This window comes from Nycticebus coucang, chromosome 12 (assembly GCF_027406575.1).
Source record: "Nycticebus coucang isolate mNycCou1 chromosome 12, mNycCou1.pri, whole genome shotgun sequence".
NCBI lineage: Eukaryota > Metazoa > Chordata > Mammalia > Primates > Lorisidae > Nycticebus > Nycticebus coucang.
The window spans coordinates 34,687,247-34,712,606 of NC_069791.1; the positions used below are offsets into that span (position 1 = coordinate 34,687,247).

Genomic DNA, 25,360 nt, shown 5'->3' on the forward strand with positions numbered 1-25,360 from the left:
CTTGAAAGCAATGTCAAAAATGAAACAGTAGGAAAGATTCCAAAATCTTTATCTCCAGCCCAACCTTGTATTTTGAACCCTGGATTTATAATCCTTACTTGGATGCCCTGTGACCGTCTCATTCTCAGAATGTTCAAACCTGAACTCATCGTCATCTTTCCCTCAAAATCTGCCGTTCCACTCTTTATCTCAATGAATGCCATCCAGGAACTCCAGGCAACTGGACAGTCCTTCTCCACTCCTTCCCCTTCCTCCACTCCCACATATAATCAATTACAAAATCTTGCTTATTAATGTTTCTTCCCTTACTTTAAAATCTTCATTTTCTTCCCATTGACTTCATGATGAAGTCCAAACCCATAAAATTGTTGGAGTCTTTTTGCAGCCTGACCTGCCCCATCTCATCACACATTTACCTTCTTGCATTCTGTGTTTTAGCCATCTTGAAGTTCTTTCAGTTCCTCAGACGCATCCTGACTCCCCGCAGGCCTTCACACATCCTCTCACCCTCCTCCTTCACGTGGATAATTCTTATTCTTCCTTGAAGTTTGCGCTTACATGTCACTTCCTCCAAAGAATCCATCTCTGGTCCCCATCAAATGAGTTTTGTGCTCCTAGTATGTGTGTGTTTGTGTTTTTAGTGGTATCTTATACTTCTATCAAGCAAGGCATTTGTTCTACTGTATTGTAAACTATTTTTATCACCAGACTATACGTTCTAAAGGATAGAAATCATTTTCATTTTGCTCATGCTTTGGTCACCTGCACCGAGCTCAGTGCGTGACATGTAGTAGTTGTTTGGTATATGTTTGCTGAAGGACATACACACAAGGAGACACTGAAGGTTTTTAAACAGGCATTTCAGAGAGCCAGATCAGGATTTTAATGAGAATTTTGGAGCAATGTGGAAAATAGAGTGAAGTACAAAATCTATGAAGAAAAGCAGGAAGAAGGAAAGGATAAGGAAAAGGAGAGAAAATAAAGGAAAGTGGAAAGAAAGATTGGGAACAAGTGGGTCGAATAGTGTTGTAATTTGAGTCCCAAAAGGAGAGGATGGAGAATTGAAATGGAAGCAATATTTAAAGAAAAAACAGCAAACATTCTCAAAAGCTAGTGAAAGCCACAGAATAAAGAATAACAATAAATCTCAAGTAGCATACAAAGCAAGCCACACCAATGTAAATCATAATAAAACATCAGAAAACAAAATAACGGAAGGGAGACTATAATGGAATGGCGTCCTCAGTATGCTAAAAGCATTCTACTAACCTAGAGTTCTATATCTAGCAAAAATATACTCCAAAAAATAAAGGTACATTTAGCCACACTTTCCCGTTTTCCCTGTGAATGGTAATGGTGGGGAGCCTTTGGGACCCCCTGTAGAATACTAACAGCGTTCCACTTCTCCATCTGAGTGGTGCTTACAAGCATGTGTTACTGTTTCTATCATGCTGGGCAACCATGATTTGTGAGCTTTTATACATGCATGTTGTACTTAAACAAAAGCTTATTTTTAAAAAGCTTGTTGACAAAAAGAAAAATCAGAGCAGAAAGCATGGTTGCAGTAATGAACACTGATAGTTTATACCCTGCCAAGGAAGGAGAAAGAAATCTTAAAAAATGCAAAATGAATATTAACACCACGAAGCTTGTTTAGTAGAAAAAACAAGTCTTACCATAAATAAGCCTATCATTATATTACAATGTGTTAGGAATTAATTTTAATATAGTTTATCATAGCCCAGTCAGTCATTTTTAGCAACAACTCATGGCAGAGATGGCTAATTGCAGCCCCTAAGCCATTATTATTTTAGACACAAGCTTCCCTGGTCTGGGGAAAGCTAGACACATGGCCACCAAGAATAAAGCCTGGTTTTTGTTTTTGTATTTTTTTCAATTTTGTTTTAATTAAATCATAGCTGTGTACATTAATACGATCATGGGGCACCCTATACTAGTTTTATAGACCGTTTGACACATTTTTCATCACACTGGTTAACATAGCCTTCCTGGCATTTTCTTAGTTAAGGTGTTAAGACATTTATACTCTACATTTACTAAGTTTCACCCGTACCCTTGTAAGATGCACCGCAGGTGTAATCCATTATGCAGCCTTAAAGCCTGGTTTTTTCAGCCGCTGCTGCAGCTAGTGGAATTATGTGTCAACATTCTGTACAATGGAATGGGAACAGAAATTGTTTATTCAACATCTGGATCATGCCCTTGCAGTATGAGCTCCCTGTGTCTTCTCTGGGGCATGATAGCAGGGGCTGGAGCTGCCGTATTTCAACTCACAGACAAAGCCATGTGTTGAGGACGGAATAGCCACCCTCAGTGTTCTGTATTGGCCCATCTCTGGCCTGTTAAGTGAGAGAGAGAGAATCTTGTTTAAGCAATTGTTAAGTTGGAGCATGGCGTCTGAGCAGATGGCTCCCACAGCGTTAAGATTTAGTGTCACTTAATAGGCTACTGGTTAAAGGAAAACAAAAGTTACAGCTAGAACACACATTTTTAAGACAGGCAAACTTGAATGCAGAATGAATATTAGACCTGGAGTCGTTATTCTTTTCTCAGGTGTATTACTTATGTTGTGGTTATACTGGTTGCTCTTAGGAGATTCATTTCGAGATTTTTACGTACTTTCTAGTGCTTGGTTTGGTGACGTTAGCATATATAACACAAGGTAGATAACACAAATATGGTAAAATGATGATTGAATCTAGGTGATAGGTATGCAGGTTTGGTTGTAGTATTCATTAATATTTTCTGTTTGAAATTTTTCACGGTAAAAATTTGAAAAAAATAAACCAATAGACTTTTAGTTAGAATGTAATATGCATCAGGTGCTAACTGTTGCAGGCTTAAATAACCTAAAAACTTGCTATCACCCACTGAAACCGAAACAGATAAACACCACTAGTGCAAATTCCAAGAACTCGTAGATGGAAATTTTCGATAAATGTTTTTAGCTCTAAAATACAGTATTTTGTTTCAATTCAGCACCATTTCAGTTTTATATACTAGTTTCATATGTGGAAATTCTATTGTATTTAAACAAAGTATATGTGAGAGGGAGGAAGACCACCGTGTGTGTCACCTCACTCATCACTAACGTGGAAGGCAGTGCAGCACCCCTTCCTTCCATACACCCCCCGGGCACCCCTCCTGATCAGCCCCATTCCGATACTTCACCTCAGTTACTTCGTGTTATGGCAATCGTTAAGTATAGAAAGCATTTGAAGAATTATATGGACTGGTAGAAATTATTCTGCAGACCACTATTTCTTTAAATATATCTTCCAGATGGATTTTTCCTCCAAATTTTGATTAATTAGTATTGAAGTATGTGCTTCCTTTTAACTCATTGAAAACTTGAATTAAATGATAATTAAATAATACTTTCCAGGTGGTTTATAAACCACTTGTTTCAAATCTCCATTAAATACTGCCCTTAAACCATAGATTTATTCTTCAAACAAAAGAAAATCCTTTTGTTGCTAGATTATTCCAGAATCTCTTTTAACATGAAAAATCAGTGCTTAGAATATTGGACTAAACTCTTGCCCTTCCTTACCCACTCACCCCTCCCCCACTTTTTTTTTGTCAGGGACCAAGAAAAAGAAGACATTTATGTTACAAAAACAATATGCAATTAACTCAATCTTTAAAGGTAAGTAATCGTTATTGCAAATTCGCTTTCTCTGCAGAAAAATGAGTAACATAATTTATAGATGTGTCTTTAGGAGCCACCAGAACATGGATTATTAGTAGTCATTAATTTTTCATTAAACATTTATGTTGGTTAAGCCATCCATTTTTCTTTCTATTGAATGATGAACTTTCTTTTTTTTTTTTTTTTGTAGAGACAGAATCTCACTTTATGGCCCTCGGTAGAGTGCCGTGGCCTCACACAGCTCACAGTAACCTCCAACTCATGGGCTTAAGCGATTCTCTTGCCTCAGCCTCCCAAGTAGCTGGGACTACAGGCACCCACCACAACGCCCGGCTATTTTCTGGTTGTTTTGCATTTTGGCCGGGGCCGGGTTTGAACCCGCCACCCTCGGTATATGGGGCCGGCGCCTTACCGACTGAGCCACAGGCGCCGCCCTGAATGATGAACTTTCTAAGGGTGGGAAATTAGGAAATGTCATACCTTTACTTATGCACCATATCCTCATCCTATTCTTATTGTTGGATAGATCATGATTCACTGAACTCCAGGGTCCCTTCAAATACTCATGAGCAGCTCTGCAACTACACCAGTACATTTCTGTTTCTATGAACAACAGATTATTAATAAGAGAAGTTATTCTGGCTGAAGAGGCTACAGAGGTTCTGTAGTTGTGTATCTTTTGAATGGTGCTGAAAGGAAGATGAGGAACTCTGCTCTACTGTTCATTTGCTAAATGACCTTGTATCATTTAACCAGTTACTTCGTACGTTGCCTCATCTTTTTCTTGATGATATCAACATCTAAGTAATTGAGGGATATCTCAACAAGGGCTGTTTCCTGTTTTTTCAGTGGTTGGGTTTAAACTCTTCCCTAAAAAGCTGATGATGGGTGATTGTTCAGTCAAGGATTCCTTAATCAGGGTCCTTCTCTGGTTCACATCCTTTGCTGCCCTACTCCATGACAATCTATTTACATTTTCTTGCTCTTTTTTCTGCCTAGGCTTTCTGTTCATTCCTTAATTTAAGATTAAAATTACAGCCACCCAACTAACTTGATATTCTAGACTGTGTGGTCAGAAATGACTTAATTTGACTACTCAGTAGCTGCTGGCCCCTCAGGGTCCCTCCAGCTGCCCCCTTTCAGCTTTTCACTTGTTGCTCAGCTGTCTAATTTCTTTCAGCTCATCTCTCCATAGCTTTCCCGAATGACCATCTTCTATTTTTCTGCATGTCATCTACTCTTTGACAAGCCCACTCTTCCCCCTTCCTATAGCTTCATACCCTGTACCTCCAACTTCCTAAAAATCTGATAGCCACAATCTCCAGATTCAAAGCTTTCTTCTCGGATACTTCTTAAAAGACATTGGTACTATAAAGGGACTTGTTCCCAACTGTTTCACTGGGGAGCAAAAGAAATTGAGGTCTGAAGAGGTGAGTTACCAAAATTAACTAGTAATTAACCATAAAGCCAGAACTAAGCCCAAGATGCTTTAACTGCAAGGAGCTGGAGAGTCCAGCCTTGACCCCGCTGATAGAATCCAAGCTCCAGAAATCTTGAGGATCCATGGGGATCCATTCCCTCCAATTGCCAAAACCTCTCGTAGGTGCAGTTGAAGTGCAAAGAGTGAGATTTGTAATCTGCACAGCCACTAGCATCCGGCACGTCACTAAGTCAGCTGCCTCTCATTCTCTGTAATCAGAGGAGCACTGTACTAATCTGCATGAGTTGGAAAGGGAACATTTTATTAAATTAAAAAAAAATAAGAATTTTTTTGTCTGGTTTGGTTGGGGAAAATGTTCTGAATCATCTCATTGAATAATGAGTAACATAATTTTGGCAGAAGCTTTTAGGTTTCATTGGACGTCCTTCATTATTACTTTGCTTAACTACAATGACAAAGATCTGCTCATTGGTCCTCTCAATAGCATATTCTTTGGTAGCTTTGTTTTTTTTTTGTACTCAACCCTGTTTTGAAAAGTTCTAGGCCTCCTAAGATGCCTTGTTTCTGTCTTCCCAGAGCCTCCACCACCATCTGGTGGTATCTTTAGGATTGACCGCTGACGTGACTTCAGGATATTTCTGAACCCTTCACTGGGAGCAAAATTTTACTTATTCATTTTAACTAACTCTCAGTGAACGACTTACCTGTGGCTCCTGAGTCTGGCTTGTCAGTTCCTGGAAAATTGTTCAGAGACGAAGCCATTGTTTGTTCGTTCTTATCGGTATTCATTAGCAGTCTTCAGTGACTTGTAATGCTATACACTTGTATAGCATTTCACAGCTTTCACATTATCTCACTGGAACCTATGAGGTTGGCAGAGCTGATATTGTCTCCAGTTTATGGCTGAGAAACTTTAGCTCTGAGAGATGAAATGACTTACTCAAACTCACTTAAGTAGTAAATAGCTAAGACTAAAATCTCAGCCCAATGCCAATGCTGTCTTCCAACCACTCTGCCAAATAAGCTTTAAGATTGTCTTTGTCTTCTTATTACCCCACCTCCAACTTGTCTGAAAGGAGAAAACACCACACTTTTGGAAGTAGGACTGGAAGGAACATTTTAATTCAAGCAGGCTACCCTGAGAATCTAAAGCTGTTCCATATGGCAAAGCAAGATGCAGGTTCTATTTCCAAATAGAACCTTGCTAATTTAACAGAATGCCACTTATTAAGACAAACACAAGCAAATCAAAGTTCAATCTCAGGGGATTTTGCTAATCCATTTCTATGCAACAGTATGCAGTGTACTCAGAGTCAAGCTCTCAAATGCTCTTTTTAATACTTCCCAAAGAACGCGTGGGAGTTCCGTTGTGTGACTAACAGTGCCACAGAAGGCCGCAGAAACAGAACTTCCCGCAAGTTAGAGAACTCTGGAAAGGCCAGGTAATTTTCCTAATGTGACTGCCGCCTGCCATATAAACTCTCAGACTAGCTGGGCGACTCTAAGGATTCTAGGACAGAGAATCAAAAGGCAAGAAGGTGCAGGGAAGAATCAGCCTGTTGCATGTCACCAGTGCTGTCCTGAAGAGTGTGCAGTTACTTAGGACTTGTAGAAAGCACCAAAATTGCAGATATAGGATATAAAATTCATGACCAGTAAAAGTGTCCCCTAGGTATAGGAGACACTTCATGTGTGGAATTAGGCACTCCTAATAAAGTACAGGTGACAGAATCTTCCCATGAACTGAGCTATGTGTACATGTCTTGTACTGTTCTGAATGGTCCAAACTGGACAGTCCAAACGGGGGATGTCCTTCCAGCCCTCCGCGGATCCTTCCGTAGGACTCTGCCATGAAGTTTCCATAACAATTTCTCCTGAGGCCAGTTCTTGTAAGTGAGGAGTTAGTATTTAACAACTCAGAAAGAAGGACTACTTTTTATACATTTTAGTCTTGCTTGAAGGAGTTTTGAAAGTCTAGTGGTTACAATTTCCAATACCAGTGTTTTCCATCTGTACCTCGTGGTATAACCCCTTCCATCTCAGCCTAATAATACCTTTCTCCTCTCAGGCTTCAAATTTTTCAATCAGTTGAAATTCCAGTTGAATTCCATTTACAGTGTCATGGTTCCGTTGCATGAAGAATAAGAACACCTGCAGTCTGGGCTCCTGACCATGCTGGTCAGAGACATTCTAAAGCTAAAAAAAGAAAAAAAAATCAAACGCCTGAACTAATGTGGCCAGTTCCACTTCCATAGAGAAGACTAGAACCCAAACGTCTCAGGCTGTGAGGCCTCCTGCTAAGACTTCCACAGAAGACTCAAACCAGTTGCACAGAGGACACGAAGCTTTCCTTTTTTCTATTACATTTTAAGTATGTTGCTTTTAAGCCTAGGGTGCTTCCTAGGTATGTAAAGGAAAAGATAAATAGGTACTACTCTAGTACCACCAAGAAGGAAATAAAAGGTGTGAACATTTAGAAATGGGTCAGTAAACTAGTAGCCTGAGAACCGTTTGGATCCTCTTGTTCAAAGCCAGAATACCCATGACTAGCTAATAAATAGCTGAGTTGCTTAGGAGTCACAGAACCCCGAATATCATAAATCACCATTAGAACTGTAACCTAAACAAATAAAGTGGGCCTGTTGCAGAGTCGAGTTAGCAGGAAAGAAATGAATAATCCTTTCACTTTGGCAAAAGTTGAGGCATGACAGAAATAACTCCTCCCTGCTGTTACCGTCCTGCTTCCGTGAGTATGATTAAGACCTGATTCCAGGTTTGGTTTAAGATTAACAGGAGTGGAAAGACTCTGAACATCTCTATATGCTGTAGGAATTATAGCGTATTTCCAGTTGCAATTCTATTTCACCATGCATTGCCGTTTATCTTTTTGTTCAGGACAATAACGTCTGAGTCTAGAGAACACAGGATGCCTGGCATGGCACAGCCAGCCTTCGTCACGCAGGAGCGGAAGCCGGCAGCAAACAAGGAAATGGTTTCTTTTAGAAAAGATGATATTCTTTGGGACTTTAACCACTTCTTGAAGAAGGATTTAGTAGACAAGTTTAAAGTACTTGTTTTCTAAGCAGTTAAGAAGAAAATTATTGGTCAAAAGCAAAACCAGCATTGTCTTTATTTTGGTCACACGAGATGCCACGTGATTTCCGTTTTGTATTCTGCCCAGCTGTGAGGTCTCTAGCTTCTGCTATTTCTGCAGGTGTTTGGGGTCTGTCTTGTTCTCCAGAGTTAGAATCTGTCACTTTGAACTGTGAATTAATTTGGTTTCCTAAGGAAATGTTGGGTGAAATTTCTACAGAGTTACTAGTGGGGAATTTAAAAACCAGCCTACACTTACCTCAAATTCAGCCAAAATAGTTTCACCTTCTAACTCGTGATACTATGTACAAAATTCCATGGACAAAAATGCCAAAGGAACAAAATGTTTTCATTAAATAATTTGATAGAGCTACCTTTTTTAACCATTCTCCCTCTTTATTGCCTAGCTATTTATCCACACCCATCAACAGCATAGAAGTTGAAAAAATCGAATATTTTAATAATGTTGACTCTATTGTAGTGAGATGGTATGATTGCTTCAGATTCTGAGACGATATCCTGCCTATACCTTGTAGCTCTATTTAATTTATATATATAATATATATATTAAACATGTGTATAAATCACATACAGGAAAATGGAGTGCATGGTGTCCTGGAACATGAGGAGAAGGACAGAAAGAAGAATGTCTCCCCAATATCTGCTTTAGAAATACAAGGGGTAAAATAATCCAAAAATCTGTTCATGATAACCATGAATAGAATTCATTAAATTTTGTTGGTTTATTCTATCCAAACACCAGGAGCTAAAAATACATCATTTTAAAAATATATGCCCCAGGATTCAAACCTATGCTTGTACACCAGTGCTCACAGAGCATTAGTCACAAGAGCCAAACGGTGGCAACAGCCCAAGTGTCCATCAACATAGGAATCAATCTTTTAAATGTGGTATACAATACAATGGAACATTATTCAGCCAAAAAAAAAGAAAGAGGTTCAGATATGTGCTACAAGATAGAAAACCTGGAAAACATTTTGCTAAATGAAATAAGACAGATAAAAAAAGGACAAATATTATATGATGTCACTTATCTCAATAGGAAAAATCACAGAAATGGAAAGTATAATAGAGTTTACCGGGGGCTGGGCTTGGGAAAGGGGAATAGGAAATTGTTTTATGCATACAGGGTCTCTATGTAGGAAGATGAAAATAGTGCTGGAAATGGATGATGGTGGTGGTTGCACAACATTGTGAATGTAATTGATGCCACTTAATTGTACACTTTAAAATTATTTAAATGGTTTTAAAAATACCTCTACTAAATTGTGACTGATATTTCCAAGGTGGGAAAAGATCATATTCCAGTTTTAATTATCTCAGAAGACATCCATTGCTTGACAAAATAATTTCTCACATTTTCTACTTATGATGCAACATACGTATTTTCTAGCCACCACACAGATAACATTATTTGCTCATTCTTTGGACACTCAGGAGTAGACTTGTACATTTTCAGAAAACCGTCAATAACACTTCATGCCACTATGCACTGTTAAGTATTATCTTTGAATCGCGTATTGGCTAGATGGTGTAGGCCGCTCTCTGTCGCAGTTACTGAAGACACTGTGTAGTCATGGTGTTTTGAGAAGACTGATAGGGAATCTATGTCTGATGAAAGGTCACTTACTCCATGGTTTAACATTTCTTCCAGCTGTTGCCATTTGTGATGATTATCATATTCACATTAGGAGTATAAACATACAACCGAGGGCTCTGGTGACTATGGCCAACAAGCAATCTCACCCCAACAGACTTCCCTCCCCATCTCTTCTCCTCAAGGATTTGTAATAGAGACACATGAAACAGCGGTATGTGAGGTTCAGGTGTTTTCAATTATTTCTATCATGAAAGCAAAGATTTCCTAGCTCCAAAACATGTTTTAGCTCAAAGGGTGTTCCTTACATTTCAAGAGAGTGTAGTTTCAGGAACATTTCATCTGCATATCTAAGTCCATTGATTCTTCATCAGTTAAATATCTTCTCAGCTCTTCTATATAATTATTTCTTCCCTGGGTGGTTGAAATACGGTAAGTACACTGAAGTAGTGCTTAACTTGATGAAGCTTGCTTACTTCAACCATCTCTGCTGGTACAAGTCATTAACTGACAAATGGTAATGGTTGGGCAAGACTATTCAGGGATTATCAAGAAAGATCGTGTGTTTGCAGCATTTTATTTTCCTAAGTTTCTATGGATGGAAGTTAGAAGAATGATTTTGAGGTTTCAGCAGCCTTACATAGCAGTGGGCATTATCTTAATGGTGCCAGAAATTTACCACTTCTCTATTGCCCCCGAAATTATCAGCAGCACCATTTATAAAGACCTCACAGGAATTGTGAGGCTTGTTTCAGTCACAATTGAATGAGCATTGTTAAATAATATTCACTTTAGGGATGAAGTAAAATGAAAAAGGAATCAAAATTTTATCTACTTAATGTTCCCCAAATAGGAAACTTTTTTTTTTTCAAATAGGAAACTTTTTAACAACCCCCAACACATGCCCACACATACTTTATGATTTTGGTGGGAAATAGTAAAAGAAATTATGAAAGGATAAACATTGTTCTGATGATAATAGTTTTGATTAATTGTCTATGAGCTTTGAAGAGACATCTAAACTTTCAGGTCACTATTAGGACTTAGAATTCTTGCAGGGAGTAAGCTCCTGTTGTTCTTAGCCCTTTCTCCAAGTCTAAGTAGCCGTTAACCATCTGAGTAAATTTTAAATTTGTAGTAACAATGCAATTTTACAAGAGATGGTAAAAGTGTACAAAGTTTCAGTTAACCAGGATGAATAAGTTCTGGAGATCTATTGTACAGCATGGTAACTGTTAATAATAAACTATTGTAGAATTGAAAATTGCTAATAAATAAGATCTTATATGTTCTCACCTCAAAAAATGATAAATATGTGAGGTGATGAAAATATTAACTAGCTGAGTTCATCATTTCACAATGTATGCATATCCCAAAATATGTTGTACACTATAAATACATATAATTTTTATTTTTCAATTCTACCTTAATAAAGCTGGGGTGGGGGAGCCAAAATGACTTTGTGTTTAGATAATATAAATGGTAACTACTCAATTAAATGTGCTTTTGAAAATATTGACTTGAAATATATCTATATAGGTATGTTCATAATCAAATTCTTTGGAATACATTTAAATACAAACTAGATACAAATAGAAATTTAGTTTTATTTCTGAAGTGTTACTTTCCTAATATGTTACTTTTCTCAGGCTAAAGATAGTTTCTCTGTGTTGCATGTCATGAGATTACCAGCCTGTTGTTTAAATTTTATGACTACACAACAACCTGAAAAAAATCTAAGAATTTTGGAATTGTTTGAGAACAGTATTAACTGTTCTAGATAGGTTATGCATTGTGGTCATGAAAAAGAGGGGGGAAAGATTTTCTAAAGAAGAGGTCCATATGGTTACCATGATATGATATTTGTCTTAGTACTGACTGATCGCAAAGATCAGCCCTAAAACTCTCTGCTCTGTATCTGGATAGCACATTGTATTTTATAGCCATTGATGAATAATTTGAGTTCAGATAGAAGGAGAAATATAACTGTGGGCATAACTGTCCACAGGAGATGTTCTGCAGCCTCCTGTCCGATGCTCCCCACTATGCTGAAAACAGTCCTGGGGATAACAAGGCAGGCAGGGATAGTTTGGGGTGGGGAAGGAACCCACCTCCATGATGGCCGATCCACACAGCAGGCAAATTGGTCCTGATAGCATGTCCACATCCACGTTGTCCTCTCCACAAGGCAGCTGGGCTTCCACACATGGTGCTGAGGTTCCAAGGGTGAGTGTCCTGAGGAACAAGAAATGGAAGATGCTAATTTCTTAGGGTCTGGATGCAGAAACTGACAGGGTCCCTCTGCCGTGTTCTATTAGTCGAGCAGTTGCTGAGCCTCGATTCTAGGAGATGGAACACAGGCCTCACCCCTCAACACAAAGCTTGTCAAAAATTTTTGAACCATTTTAAAACAACCGTTATGTACAAATCACCAAGCAGATACACGCTATTTTTGACCTTGATCTTGTCTTTTTAAATTCATCTGAGAATGTCTTTTCCAATCTTGAAAAAATAAAATATATCCCCAAGTTTACTTGATGAACCCATTGAGTCCTGATGTTTCAAGAATCACAACAAAACAGGCAAGAAACCATGGCCTCTTTACCTGGGTTATATTGGGTTACATTGTAAGTTGAATTGAACAGCCCTGTGTGGCAGCTCACACCTGTAATCCTAGCACTCTGGGAGGCCAAGGCAGATGGATCACTTGAGTTCAGGAGATGGAGACTAGCATGAGCAAGGGTGAGACCCCATCACTACTAAAAATAGTTAAGCATTGTGGTGCACGCCTGTAGTCTCAGGTACTAAGGAGGCTGAGGCAAGAGGCTCACTTGAGCCCAAGAGTTTGAGGTTTCTGTGAGCTTATGACACCAGGGAACTCTATCTAGGGTGACAGAGTAAGACTGTCTAAAAACAAGTAACAACGACAACAACAACAAAAAAGGAAAATATGTTCAAAATATTTATTGGTAGCAACATTTGGCTCTTAACAAGTAGAAATCAACTCTTAATTTCTTGTGCCACCTGTCCAGGACCTCCCAACATCTCTTCTTCCTTGAATCCCAAAGTTCATCTGGATTAGTGTAGATATACTGTGAAGGGGTCGTAGTTGTCTGTTCGGTTTTTATTTTGCAAGCTTATTTTTCCAGGTTATGCATTTTAATCACTAGAGATTTTGAACATCTATTATATGCTAAGCACTGGAATGAAAAACATACTTCATACCTTTATACATGTTTTATACCAATAGGAAACATACTTGGATCCAAATATTTAAAGAATCATAGGAGTATTACAAAATCCTGTGGGCTCTTGGGAGAGTAAGAATTGCAGATAGGTGCCAAGGAGCTGATTTTAATAGAGAGGTAAGATGCCTCAGGCCAATGGAGAAGAGGAAGACTGATCCTGACCTACAGCAAATACGTGGAATGCAGTGGGCATTTTTGAGAAATCATTTATATTGGTACACTGAGAATATGGGAAAAAAGAAGAAACAAGGAGCTGAGACTAAAAAAAGGTGTATCAAGCCAAATCATGAGCTTTGTGTTCTGGAGCCAAGGGTTTGAACTTGCTCCTGTAAGTTATGGAAGAGAAGTAGCCATTCCAGACTCTCCTTAGGAATCTGACAACGTAAGACAGTGAGAGGTGAAGATAGAATTTGTCCCACTATAGCTTGGCAGGTGTTTTCCTAAGAAACATCAACTTTTCCAAATTGGCTTCTTATGATTTGCTTTAAAAAGAAACCAACCATTTTTAAGTAAGAAAATATGGAGTAGGGCATCTGCATATGTATAGTTATAAAGCCTAAAAATCGTTAATCAAATACGGTGTTTGATTCCATCTAGCCTTGGCTTCAGGTAAACGTCTGTGGTTGCTATCAGCATAAGCCTCTTAAAATTCTTATCACCTTTATCATTTACTATTAGAATGGACAAAACATAGGACCTCCTGTATCCCTGTTTCTCACGCTGTCCTTGTTCTCTTTTCTCCTTCCTCTTCCCTGCGTTTTTCCCTGTCTCTGGCTTTTCTTTCTCATCCTCTTTTTTGTTCCTTCTCACTATTCTGTCCTGTTTGTTTTCACTGTCTCTCCATCTGCCTTTTTCAGTCTCAAAATCTCTTCTTTTCTCACTCCCTGTATTTCTCCAGAACTCTTTTGTTCTCTGTCTCCCCACACCTAGTTCTTCTGTTTTTCTTTTGGGACCCTCCTCCTCTCCTCTCCTCATGCCTCCATCCCCCTCTTCCTCCAGCCATTACCAGCTCTGGCTGGGTCGCCACAACTTGTTTGAAGATGAAGACACAGCCCAGTTCATCCAAGTCAGTAAGAGCTTCCCACACCCCAAATTCAACATGAACCTTCTGAAGAACCACACCGTCACCAAAGATGATGACTACAGCAATGACATCATGCTGCTCCGCTTGAAGGACCCCGCCCAGATCACAGAGGCTGTGCAGATCCTGCCCCTCCCCCTGCCTGAGCAGAAACCTGAAGAGGGGAGCACCTGTTTGGCGTCTGGCTGGGGCAGCATCGAACCAGAAAAGTTTGTATTCCCAGATGATCTCCAATGTGTGGACCTCAAAATCCTGCCTAATGCTGACTGTGCCAAATCCCACATTGCAAAGGTGACAGATAACATGCTGTGTGCCGGGCACTTGGAATGTGGCAAAGATACCTGCCAGGGTGACTCAGGGGGCCCATTAATCTGCAATGGCGTGTTCCAAGGTATCACGTCATGGGGATTAGTCCCATGTGGCAGACCAAAAACACCCGGGATCTTCACCAAAGTGCTGAATTATCTTGACTGGATTAAGGAAATCATGGCGGACAACCCCTGAATGCCCAGCCAGTCCCCCAGCCCTAGTAAAATCGAATGTGCATCAAAAAAAAAAAAAGAAGAATGGACAAAACATAAAATAGTCAAGCCATTGTTTGTATGACAGGTTCTTTTTTCCTTTGAAATTCAGTGTTAAGTCAAGATCAGTCTGTACGATGTAACTCATGTCTCTGGAAGTAAGGAAGGTATCCTATTGAGGGAAAAGATTAGCAGTATGAACCTAAGTTGAAAAATTGGCTTGATTACTATTAAGTCTATGCTATGAAGTTTCCAGGTAAAAAAAAACTTGATGGAAGATGGGAAGATATTCTAATCTTAAAAGTTTTTGGAAAATGTGTTAATAAGATTGACTGATACGCTTTTCTAAGCTTGTCCTATTAGCTTTGCCAAAATGCAAATCTTCCCCAATTAGCTTACATTCCTGTTCAAGATCCCACAATAACTCTTCCTCCCTTATAGTTTGAAATCTAAAGTAAACTCTCAAGCATGTAAAGTCTTTTGTTTGGTTTCTGGCCACATTTCTCGTTATATTTATTTCCATAATCACTACTTCAATTAGCACCTTATTTTTATTATATAGACATTACCAATTGCTTAAATGTTTCTAAGGACTCCAGCTTGCTAGAGTTACTTTAATCTTTTGCAAATGCTAACAAACAAATGGCCTGTAACCTCCCCCAACCCAGCACCCCACTTCCTGTAGTGAGCAGCTTGTAGTCTCTGCCAGTAGCTTTCGAGATTGTTGCTTGTTCAGAGGTTAAGTTTCCCTGCCTGGTCACTAATGACCTCCTGCTGAATTCCCCACGGTCTATTCCTGTCTTGCCTTCTGGACATGCTGTTCTGTACACAGCACATCCCCGTCAGGCTGGCACCACCCTTCAACATCTCTGTTGGGAGTCGTTTGGCCATCACAATCTCTGGAAATTTCTCAAAGACTTTCTCCTCCTAGAGGCATGTTGTTCCATCAGCCTTCCTTCCTAGTCTTACTTCATTGTCCTGCCCTAGCTCCACTCTTTCCACACCACCACTGGAGACTTGCCTGTTTTCTCTTACACAAAGTTTCTCTTTCTAGCTTTTTTGGTTAAAGGAACAGAAATTTCAGATAGAATGTCTTCTGCACACTGCATTATATCCATTGCCCATTCTCTAAAATAGCATTTGATTTTATCCATGTAAAATATTTGAATGTTATTTGAACATGTTCCTTAATAGTTTCATTTTTATTGTATAGAAAGAAAAGGAAAAACAGTGATTGAGCATGTAGTGAATCCCTGAGTGGATACTGTAACCAGTTTTCATCGTATCCTCAGGCAGCCTTGGGCCCCCTCTGCAGCTGCTCCATTGACATCTGGGAAGTGGCCAGAGGTTCACCTCCGTCTCCTCTAGTTCACTTTCACAAAGGCAGGCCACTTTGCCTTTGGGTACCCTGGAATAACGTCAGGCAAAGAGCAGTCCCTACAGCAGTTGCACTACATTATCTGGGAGCTTGTTAGAAGTCCATCATCGTAGAAAACTCCCAGAAGACCTACCGAGTTAGAGCCCCCATTTTAATTCTGTCCCTGGGTTAGTGTGCACATCAGATGTAGAGAAGCACTCATCTGGAATCACGAGGCTTGCAGAACCTATGCAAATGCTTGTCAATTAAGGACTGCGGGTTCAACATTTCTTTTTCCATACCTTAAATGTGTTTCACATCTAACTTTTTTGAACTGACCCATTCCACCTAAAAGATTTGTTACTTTTGGTATTTGGCAACTAAAGAATTTGTATCTTGTTTAGATTTGTAATTGCCAAGTGTTTTAGAAGTGATGTCCTTGAAAGAGGTAGTATACACCTCACTTAATTAGGGTAGTTTTCTTAAGGGAAGTTAACCCTCTTTGTATTTGCCAAGTGGCATTTTTGCTAGTTCTTTTGCAACTAGCAAATGATAGATACCCGTCATTATCCAAGGCTTCTTTGCCAGCTGTAAGTTTGTTTGCTTACTTATTTCTTGTTAACTTTAAAAAAAGTAGAGATTACAAGTAAGGGATAGCGTTACAGAAGAATACGTTACACATTATAAGTTTACCTAAAATTGTCAAATGCAGAACAAATTGGGGGTGAGGGAGCAGGAAGCTGAAAAGGATGTTTGCTGAATGGGTTTTTATTGAAACAAACACATTCAAAAGAAACTAAACTTTCTGGTTTCCTTTTATGATTTTATCAGTTACATTTTCACAGTCTGTCTTTGGTATCAAAATAAATCTTTCTATAAATTATTTCAATGAAACCAACAAATTTATAGCCACATCATAAAGATGTTGGAAGCTGTACAAAGAAACAGAGTTGAAGTCAGTACTTAAAATCCTTATATCCTGACGACGACTCCTCCTTTTCGTTTTTCAGTAATATCATTGGGGGGGGGGGTTGTGAGTTCTTCATAAGCGTAGAATACATTGCTTCATAACTACCTTGGGTAAAATGGTCGTTGGGGAGAATCTCTAGTAATCTCTTTATTTACCCATTCATCTAATTGGGATATTTAAGTTATTTTCCAAATGTTTCTTATTGTAAACAGTGCTTTAAGAAACATACTCATGTAAATTAATTTTCTGTATGAACATTTCTATTTTAAAAGTAAAAGAGAAGAAGAACTGTGATTGTTATAGCATCTCAATAAAGCTCAATTAATGTGTTGAAAAAAATAAATAAAAATAAAATAAAATAAGTAAAAGAGAAGGCTGGGCACGGTGGCTCATGCCTGTAATCCCAGCTCTCTGGGAGGCCGAGTTGGATAGATTGCCTGAGCTCACAGGTTCGAGACCAGACTAAGTAAGAGTGAGACCCCGTCTCTAAAAATAGCCGGGCATTGTGGCAGCACCTGTAGTCCCAGCTACTCGAGAGGCTGAGGCAAGAGAATCGCTTGAGCCCAAGAGTTTGAGGTTGCTGTGAGCTGTGATGCCACAGCACTCTATCGAGGGTGGCAAAGTGAGACTCTGTCTCAAAAAATAATAAATAAATAAATAAGAATTTAGAAAATTTTAACTTTAATTGAAAACTCTGAACAAAATATGGATATTTTCTTAATATGTCTCTTCTATTCTCACCTCCAATCTTTCTTTTTATTTTCCAGAAGAGAAGCCCCAAAGTAACCATCCAGTTATTTAAGCACACTTGCTCTTTTTCTCATTTATCTGGCAAGTTTGAGGTTAACAGCTTTTGGATTGAACGTGGCATATATAGACACAACCATAGGTTTAGTCATCAAGTTTTAAAAGCTCCGGGTCCTCTCAGTCATATGTAGCCCTGCAGACTATTTATTTTAGCAAAGAAGTGCTTTAACCCAGGAGCGAAATGGTTAGAATTCTCATTCAGGATTTCTGCGGATTTACTGTCCAAGGAACTTTATTCAGCTTTAGTCATTAAGTATTCATTTGTAAAGGCCTGTGTCTGATGCTTCTCATCCCCATTATCCCATTATATTCTCTGCTGTTTGTCCTTCAGTGTTAAGTGGTCAGACAAATGAGTAAATAAACACCCTAGAATTAGGGGGAGAAGATGAGTGAATTGTGTGGCGGTAGCTTTACAGAGATCTTGTCACTGCTCTGAAAACCTTAACCTAAGATACTTTCCCAGACTAGATGGGTGATGTGGGGAACACCCTCTGAAGTGTGCTATGGCCGGCCAGCATTCTTTTCTTTGAACACAGAATTTCTGAGCCTAAGAATTCTGTTGGCAAATGATAATTAATTTCATGGTGAACAGCTATTTCCTAAGCCTGTGACTCGTGGGGAGAGGGGCAGGACACAAGCACAGCCAGCCATCTGGGCACCAGGAAGAAGAGAGCAGTTCTGGGGACGTTCCGTGCCTGCTCTGGAGACACAAGAGAGGCTGCTCGGGAAACATTCCCAATGTGATAGACACCGCTGCACTTCCTCTTTTCCCATTTTAGGGGTAGCTACTTGTTTCTAACCCTTGAATTGTATTACTTGGGAACATCAGCAAAGGATCCATCCAAACTTTAACTGATTTTTTTCAAAAGGAAAAGAGATACTTCCCAATCATTGCCAAAAATGGGTCAACAGATAGGTACGGATACTCCGTTCTTGTGGCAATTAGATTTGTGTTCAATCCCAGGCTTTAATTTTTTTTTTTTTCTCCTGAAAGTAGATTGACTACTTTACGATTAACTATTTCTGACAATTCTAAAAATACAGTTACTGGGAAACATCAAGTTAAAGCAGATGGAGACTGCAAAAGCTAAGGTGGTCCTGGGATCAACAGGCAGTGTTACATTAGTTAGTCTTAGTGTGTTCATCTTTCATTGATTCTACTCTAACTCAGCCAGTTAATCACTTTGCCTCATAACTGTCAAATGTGTACAAGGACAACAGTTTATAGCCTGAAGTTTAAACTGGAGTACGAGGAAGCACTTCTTCATTTGTTGCCTCCATTTTATTCTCATATTTATTCTGAACTGTCTTCCAAATTATGTCTCTTCTATCTAATCGTACACAATAGCTATTTTCCATTACCACAAGGGAAAATACTGAAAAGACTTAGGTTTTAAAACAACACTATTGCTTTGCTGAGAGTTTTTAAGTATTACAGAAACCCAGAAAATTTTATTTTTAATTATCCTTTTTTTTATTTATTGTCACACACGGTGACCCTTCACCCCCTCACTCCTTCCCTCTCTCCACTCTCCCATTCTTCCAATCCCCACCATGTACTAGCGTCCCAATTATCTTTTATATATACATTATATATGTGTGTGTGTATACATACATACATACATACATACATATATGAATGAAGAGACAACATATTACTATGTGTTGGATCCTAAATATGTGCCCCTGGCTTACCTAAGTAAACTGGGCAGTTCAATTTTGATTTGAAAGAAGTCTTGAAAAATGCAACCACTCAAGAATCTCCTTTTCCTGTTGCAGCTGCCACAGGAGCTGCCCCCTTTTAGGGACTTAAAGGGTTTCTATTAGAATTTGGCTTATTGCCTCTCCAGGCACAATTTAGTAGTGATCAGTTTGAGATTTTATAGAGCCTCCTCGATTTCAAATCCCTGTTCTTTTATCTTCAAATCATCAAATATTCTTCAAGTAATTGCAGCATGAGTACCCAAACTCTTAGGCCCAGACTGCACAGAAATCTGGAAGTGACTTAAAAAAGTCAGACCACATGTATCAAATTTTGGTTAAATGTGGTCATTGAACACAGGATCTAGAAAAGTAATATGTGAAGCTATTTGCAAGCAATAGATGCAATACAGAGTGACTCACCTGCTATGTCACAGGGACTGTCCTCAGTACTGGGGAGATCTTTAATCCAAGCCAGGGGCAGGAAACAAACTAAACCCCTACCTTCCCAGGGCTTATGTTTTAGCAAGGGGAGGCTGACAAAGACAAAATAAGCACTCCAGTGCGGCACGCTAAAGGGTGGTGACATGCTGGGAAGTGAAACAGCAGGGTGACCAGGGATACTGGAGGGGTTTACTGACATTTAAGTGGGATGGACAGGGAGGTGTCTCTGAGAAGGTGATGTGTCAGATGCTGAAGAAGGTGAGGGAACTCGCGCCGGAGACCTGCAGAGAAGAGGCCAGCGGTGGGAATGGCGAGCGCAGAGATTGGGTGGCGGGAGCAGGAGCAGAAGGGAGGAATGACGGAACCCTGGAGCCTGGGAGGAGAAGAGAGGAACACTTATCAGGGAGGCCAGCTGTATAGAGCAGGGTTTGTGGAGTAAATTACCTTGATGCCTGAGGATTCTTAAATACCAAAAGCGTCAGATCTCCAGGCAGCCGGGTAGATAGCCCTACCTGGGAAAGGGGTTTTTAGCCTCTGGTTGACCCCAGTAGCTCCTCTGTCGGCTCGACTCACTCTGCTGTTACCTGTGGATTTCACATCGCGTAGGGACTACAGAGACACATGCGTCGGAAAATCATGCATCGGAAAATAATGCGAGTTAGTGCCTAGCGAGATGCAGACAAGGTGCTCCCAGGCAGACTGCAGCAGAGAAAACCAAATCGGGCACTGAATTCAGGAGAGTATTTGAGGATGAAGGAGAAGAGGGCTAGGTTTTCCAAGATCCTTGGTGTTTGGAAAGGGCAGCACAAAGTGGAACAGTTCCGCATTAGCTAAGGCAGGAAAGATCAGGTCGGTTCTGCACACAGAGGACTGAACTTTTTGACAGCAGCCCAGGATCAGAAAGCCTCTCCACATCCTACCCTGGCCGCATTACATGTGCTCCTGGCACCCCTCTGCACCAGGGGCTGCTGCTAGACCATGCAACACCTTTCTTGCAAAGTCAAGGAAGGCTCCCCTCTCTTCCAGACACTTGACTTTCATCTGTTGGGAAGTTGTAGAATGCTGCCTTTGTGAGGACAGGATGCTTTACTGCCATCCACCAGAAAGCCATGATAAAATACAAGTGTGCTGTGGCTACAAGGGGAGTGAGCACGCACCCTCAGGTTGAGCACTGCACAAATCATAGAGCCAAGTACAGTCGCCATGCGCCATACGTGTAGGATGAGATGTAAGTCTAGACAGGAGCTATTTTTTTCTAATCTGAGGCTGCTCAGAATGACCAGGAAAGACCTCATAACTGTTATCACTTGTTTCATGACAAAGCTGCGTTCTTCCGTCCCAGCTGGGCATCTATGCTGGTCACATCCCCCAAGACAGCTTTCCTGAACCTCATCTCCTTTTCTCCTGGCTCTAATCTCATCCCATCTCATCAGTTAACTCTGACTTAACTCTCAACATTTCTTCCTTCTTATTCCCTGTCTTCACCACCCTCCCCTCTTCTCTCGAGAGAGTCACACGTGCTGCTTCCTACCGCCAATTTTATCCCTACTGATCTCCACTAAATAATGCCCTGCTGATTCTTTTCCTCTTATTTCTTCACTTTTTCCCTTTGTTGCCTTCCTCCTTTGAGGTCAGAGATGCCCTCAGCTCCTTCCTATGTTAAAATAAACTCTGTCCCAGCCTCACTTTCCCTTTAGAATATCTTTACCATCTCACTTTCTTTTCACTGACAAACTTCTAGAAAGAAAAATAATTTAATGTTTCTTCACATGAAAGCTGTGGGTTTCCCTTCAGAAAAACAATTCATATCACCTACCGTCAAGTTCTTCATCTGATTTCAGGGGTTCATGGAGCCCCTGAAGCCCAGGCATCGGCTCTCCCGGGGGTCTGGGGAGAGGGATGGAGAGAACTGGTATGGTGTGGGTGGCCCTGGGTGTGTCTGGCCGCAGAAGTAGCCGTGCCTCAATTGCTTCGTAGGTTAGCCTGGAAATCCTGGAAGATTAAAAAAAATCATTTCTCTGAACCAATCCAACAACTTAAATGCTGAGGACTATATTCTATTACTCATGGCTTTAACACCTATATAAATATAGAATCCAAGAAAGTCAGAACTGGGAAAAACCTTAGAAATCATTTCACCTAGAGACCCAGTTCCCCCCATTTAACCCAAGCATCTGTGCAAACTTGGGTCAGTTTCAACCTCTTTGTTCTTTGCTTTCCTTATCTGTAAAACGGAGAGAGTAACACACCTACCTCATCGAGCTATGGAAGGGATTAAATGAACTGGAACAGGAATGTAAGGAACTTGGCCTGCTGTCTGACACACCCAGCTCAGTACGACACAGCTCTCGCTTTGTTATCATCATTCCTAATTGAGTCCACTGCAAACACTGACTAGAATAGCAAGAAGAGAACTCAAGTCCTGGAGGCTTGTTCCAGAAAGGGTCCAAAAACTTGTATTTGCTGTATAAAAGTCATGCATGAGAGCTGCTTGATAAAATAAGGATTTCTTCCAAACCCCTCCAAAAAACAAGTGGATGGTTAGTATTAAGTGGGTACGATTATCGTATGCCTTTGATTTCTCTTTTCAGTAAACAAAGTTATTTTGGGTACAAACATCACAAAAGAAGAACATGTGCAATTATTTAACCATTTTACATTAACTGGTAAATCTCTTTCCTCATAACTGTGCTTTACGTTAAATATTCAGTGAAGATGTTGGGATTCCGTAGTGGGATCCATGGTTAACCACAAAGCTTAAGTGAGTAACATTATTCCCTGATTGTTCAAATTGTTGTTGGCCTACACACCCGTATTACTCCAATGATAATGCTAAACTAAAATAATTTTACCATGGTTCATTATTTTTGTTGTTTCTCTATTATTAATGCACCAAATTATTTAAGGAATGAATAGTTATAGACTCCCCTAATCATTTTAGAGAGAATATTCAGAAATTGTTTTCTGCATATATATACAGTGAGATCTGTATTTCAAATAAATTCAAATTTTGAAATTCCTTTGAAATGTTTTGAAAATGTTAGAACACTGTATAATGCTAATAAAGAATTTTTTTAATCTAGTAAGAGCTATTTAGATTTATTTTCTGCTACTAGTTTTAAAAACCCACTAGATTAAATGTAATCTAACTTATTCTCTTCTCTTCTGTTCAAGAAGGATCACAATCAACACCAATTTAGATACTTTTTTTTTTTTGAGACAGAGTCTCATTATGTTGCCCTCAATAGAGTCTTGTGGTATCACAGCTCACAGCAACCTTCAACCTCCAAATCTTGGGCTTAAGTGATTTTCTTGCCTCAGCCTCCCAAGTAGCTGGGACTGCAGACGCCTGCCCCAATGCCTGGATATTTTTGTTGTTGTTGTTGCAGTTGTTTAGCTGGCCCCGGCTGGGTTCAAACCCCCTACCTTCAGTGTATGTGGCTGGCGCCATAACCACTGAGCTACAGGCGCCGAGCCTGGATACTTTTTTGTATTAGTGAACATCTTCAGAGGAGGTTTTATTGCCTTTCTTTGCCTCACTGGCAAAACAAAATCAACTTACAAACAGAAACATGTATCCTCACGCTGTTGATAAAAGTAAGAGATTTATTCCCTTCTTTTCTTATATTTTGGAAAAGCATGCCACTGAGTACGGTGCTCCTCTGGGAGTAATCTGGAGTTCCTGCAGCCGAGTCAGGCCTGTCTAACACCTGGAAATTCTCAGAAATGATTTTATCTCTGCAGTCCTCTGTGCTTTTCTCTGCTGTCTATCCCATTGCTACATAGTGCTAGGTATGCCCTGAGCAAAATCATCTGAGATCTTAAAAACTGTTGGGCCCCTCTCAACCTCATGTTGAAATTTGATCACTGTTGTTGGGGGTGAGGCCTAATGGGAGACGTTTGAGTCATGGCTGGGAGGATCCCTCATAACCAGATTCACGCCCTCCGTAGTGGGTAGCGGTGAGTGAGTTCTGCCTCTGTCAGTTCCAGAGAGTTCTGGCTGCTTAAAAAGAGCCTGGCAACTTCCCCAGCCTTGATCTCTGCCCACAACAGCTCTCCTTCACTTTGTGCCATGAATGGAAGCCGCCTGAGGCCCTCCCCAGAGGCAGAGGCTGCTGCCCTGCCTCTTAATACAGCCTGCAGAACCACGAGCTAAGCAAGCCTCTTTTCTTTATAAATTATCCAGCCTCACTGATTCCTTTATAGCAAAACAAACAGACTGGACACTACCTCTACCCTAACATCTTTTAACCCCCTCCTCCTTAACACAGCCCCGATTTATAAGGGTGGCCATATTTCCCAATGAAATTCTGGCCAGGGAGATATAAACAGAAGCACACCTTTCTAGACAGAGGTGGCGTGCCCTTCTTCCTCCCCTCCTGCTCCCAGCTTGTGACATAGACACACTATCAGTTGGATCACGAGCAACTATATGGATCACAGAGTGAGTGTGGAAGTGAAAGCTATAAGCTTAGGATGACAGATAAAGATAAAGGCTTCTATCTGTGCTAGAATAGGTAGAATATCCCTAGAATGCATACAAGAAATAGACTTCTCTCATGTTTAAACCACTATTATTTTGTTTTATTTCATATTAGCATTTGTAATGTGGAGCTTAACTTGATCCTAACTGATACGTAGGGATAACCAGCAAGTTAGACTGTAGAGTGAGAGCAGCAGTGAGTTAACAGTCATTCATGCTAGCATGTTACAGTGTCAAGTTGCACTAACCCGTGTCAGTACAAGGGTGAGACCAGAATTAGAACACATTCTTGAGGAAACAACAGTTTTGAATAGATCTTAAGAATACAGTTACAATGTATGATGAAGTGGCTCAAAGAGTTCCTATCATGAAAAAATGACTCAGATGTAAAAAACTACATTATAAAATTGTCATCTCAACTAAAGGAGACCCATCTATACGTGTAATTTTTTGATTCTTATTCTCAATCTTCGAATCATGTTTGTGGATTTCTCCAACTATTAAAAACGTAAAAGAAGGGCGGCGCCTGTGGCTCAGTCGGTAAGGCGCTGGCCCCATATACCGAGGGTGGCGGGTTCAAACCCGGCCCCGGCTGAACTGCAACCAAAAAAAAATAGCTGGGCGTTGTGGCAGGCGCCTGTAGTCCCAGCTACTCAGGAGGCTGAGGCAAAAGAATCGCTTAAGCCCAGGAGTTGGAGGTTGCTGTGAGCTGTGTGACACCATGGCACTCTACCAAGGGCCATAAAGTGAGACTCTGTCTCTACAAAAAAAAAAAAAAAAAAAACGTAAAAGAGAAGACTATGGTGAGGACAGCTAATAATAGATGCACTAATAATATTTTATTGTTATAGAAAATATAACCATAACGTTCAGCTTGAGGCAATTATTTTACCATTTTCTTCAATAAATATAGCTGGATTCTT

At 40.0% G+C, this 25,360-nt stretch overlaps 1 protein-coding gene across 2 annotated transcripts in view; it reads left to right on the forward strand.

The window, feature by feature from the left end:
- The window catches only part of LMNTD1 (lamin tail domain containing 1), an 86,515-nt gene extending 72,193 nt beyond the window's left edge, over positions 1–14,322 (forward strand). The window contains exons 9-10 of one of the 2 annotated variants that reach the window (XM_053554362.1): positions 3,608–3,670; positions 14,073–14,322. In XM_053554362.1, coding sequence (XP_053410337.1) covers positions 3,608–3,670; positions 14,073–14,176 — 167 coding nt within the window. In that variant the 3' untranslated portion in view covers positions 14,177–14,322. Of the gene's footprint in view, positions 1–3,607; positions 3,671–8,009; positions 9,575–14,072 lie in introns of those variants that run through there. The other variant, XM_053554361.1, reaches the window with a different exon arrangement.
- Positions 14,323–25,360: the final 11,038 nt, after the last annotated feature.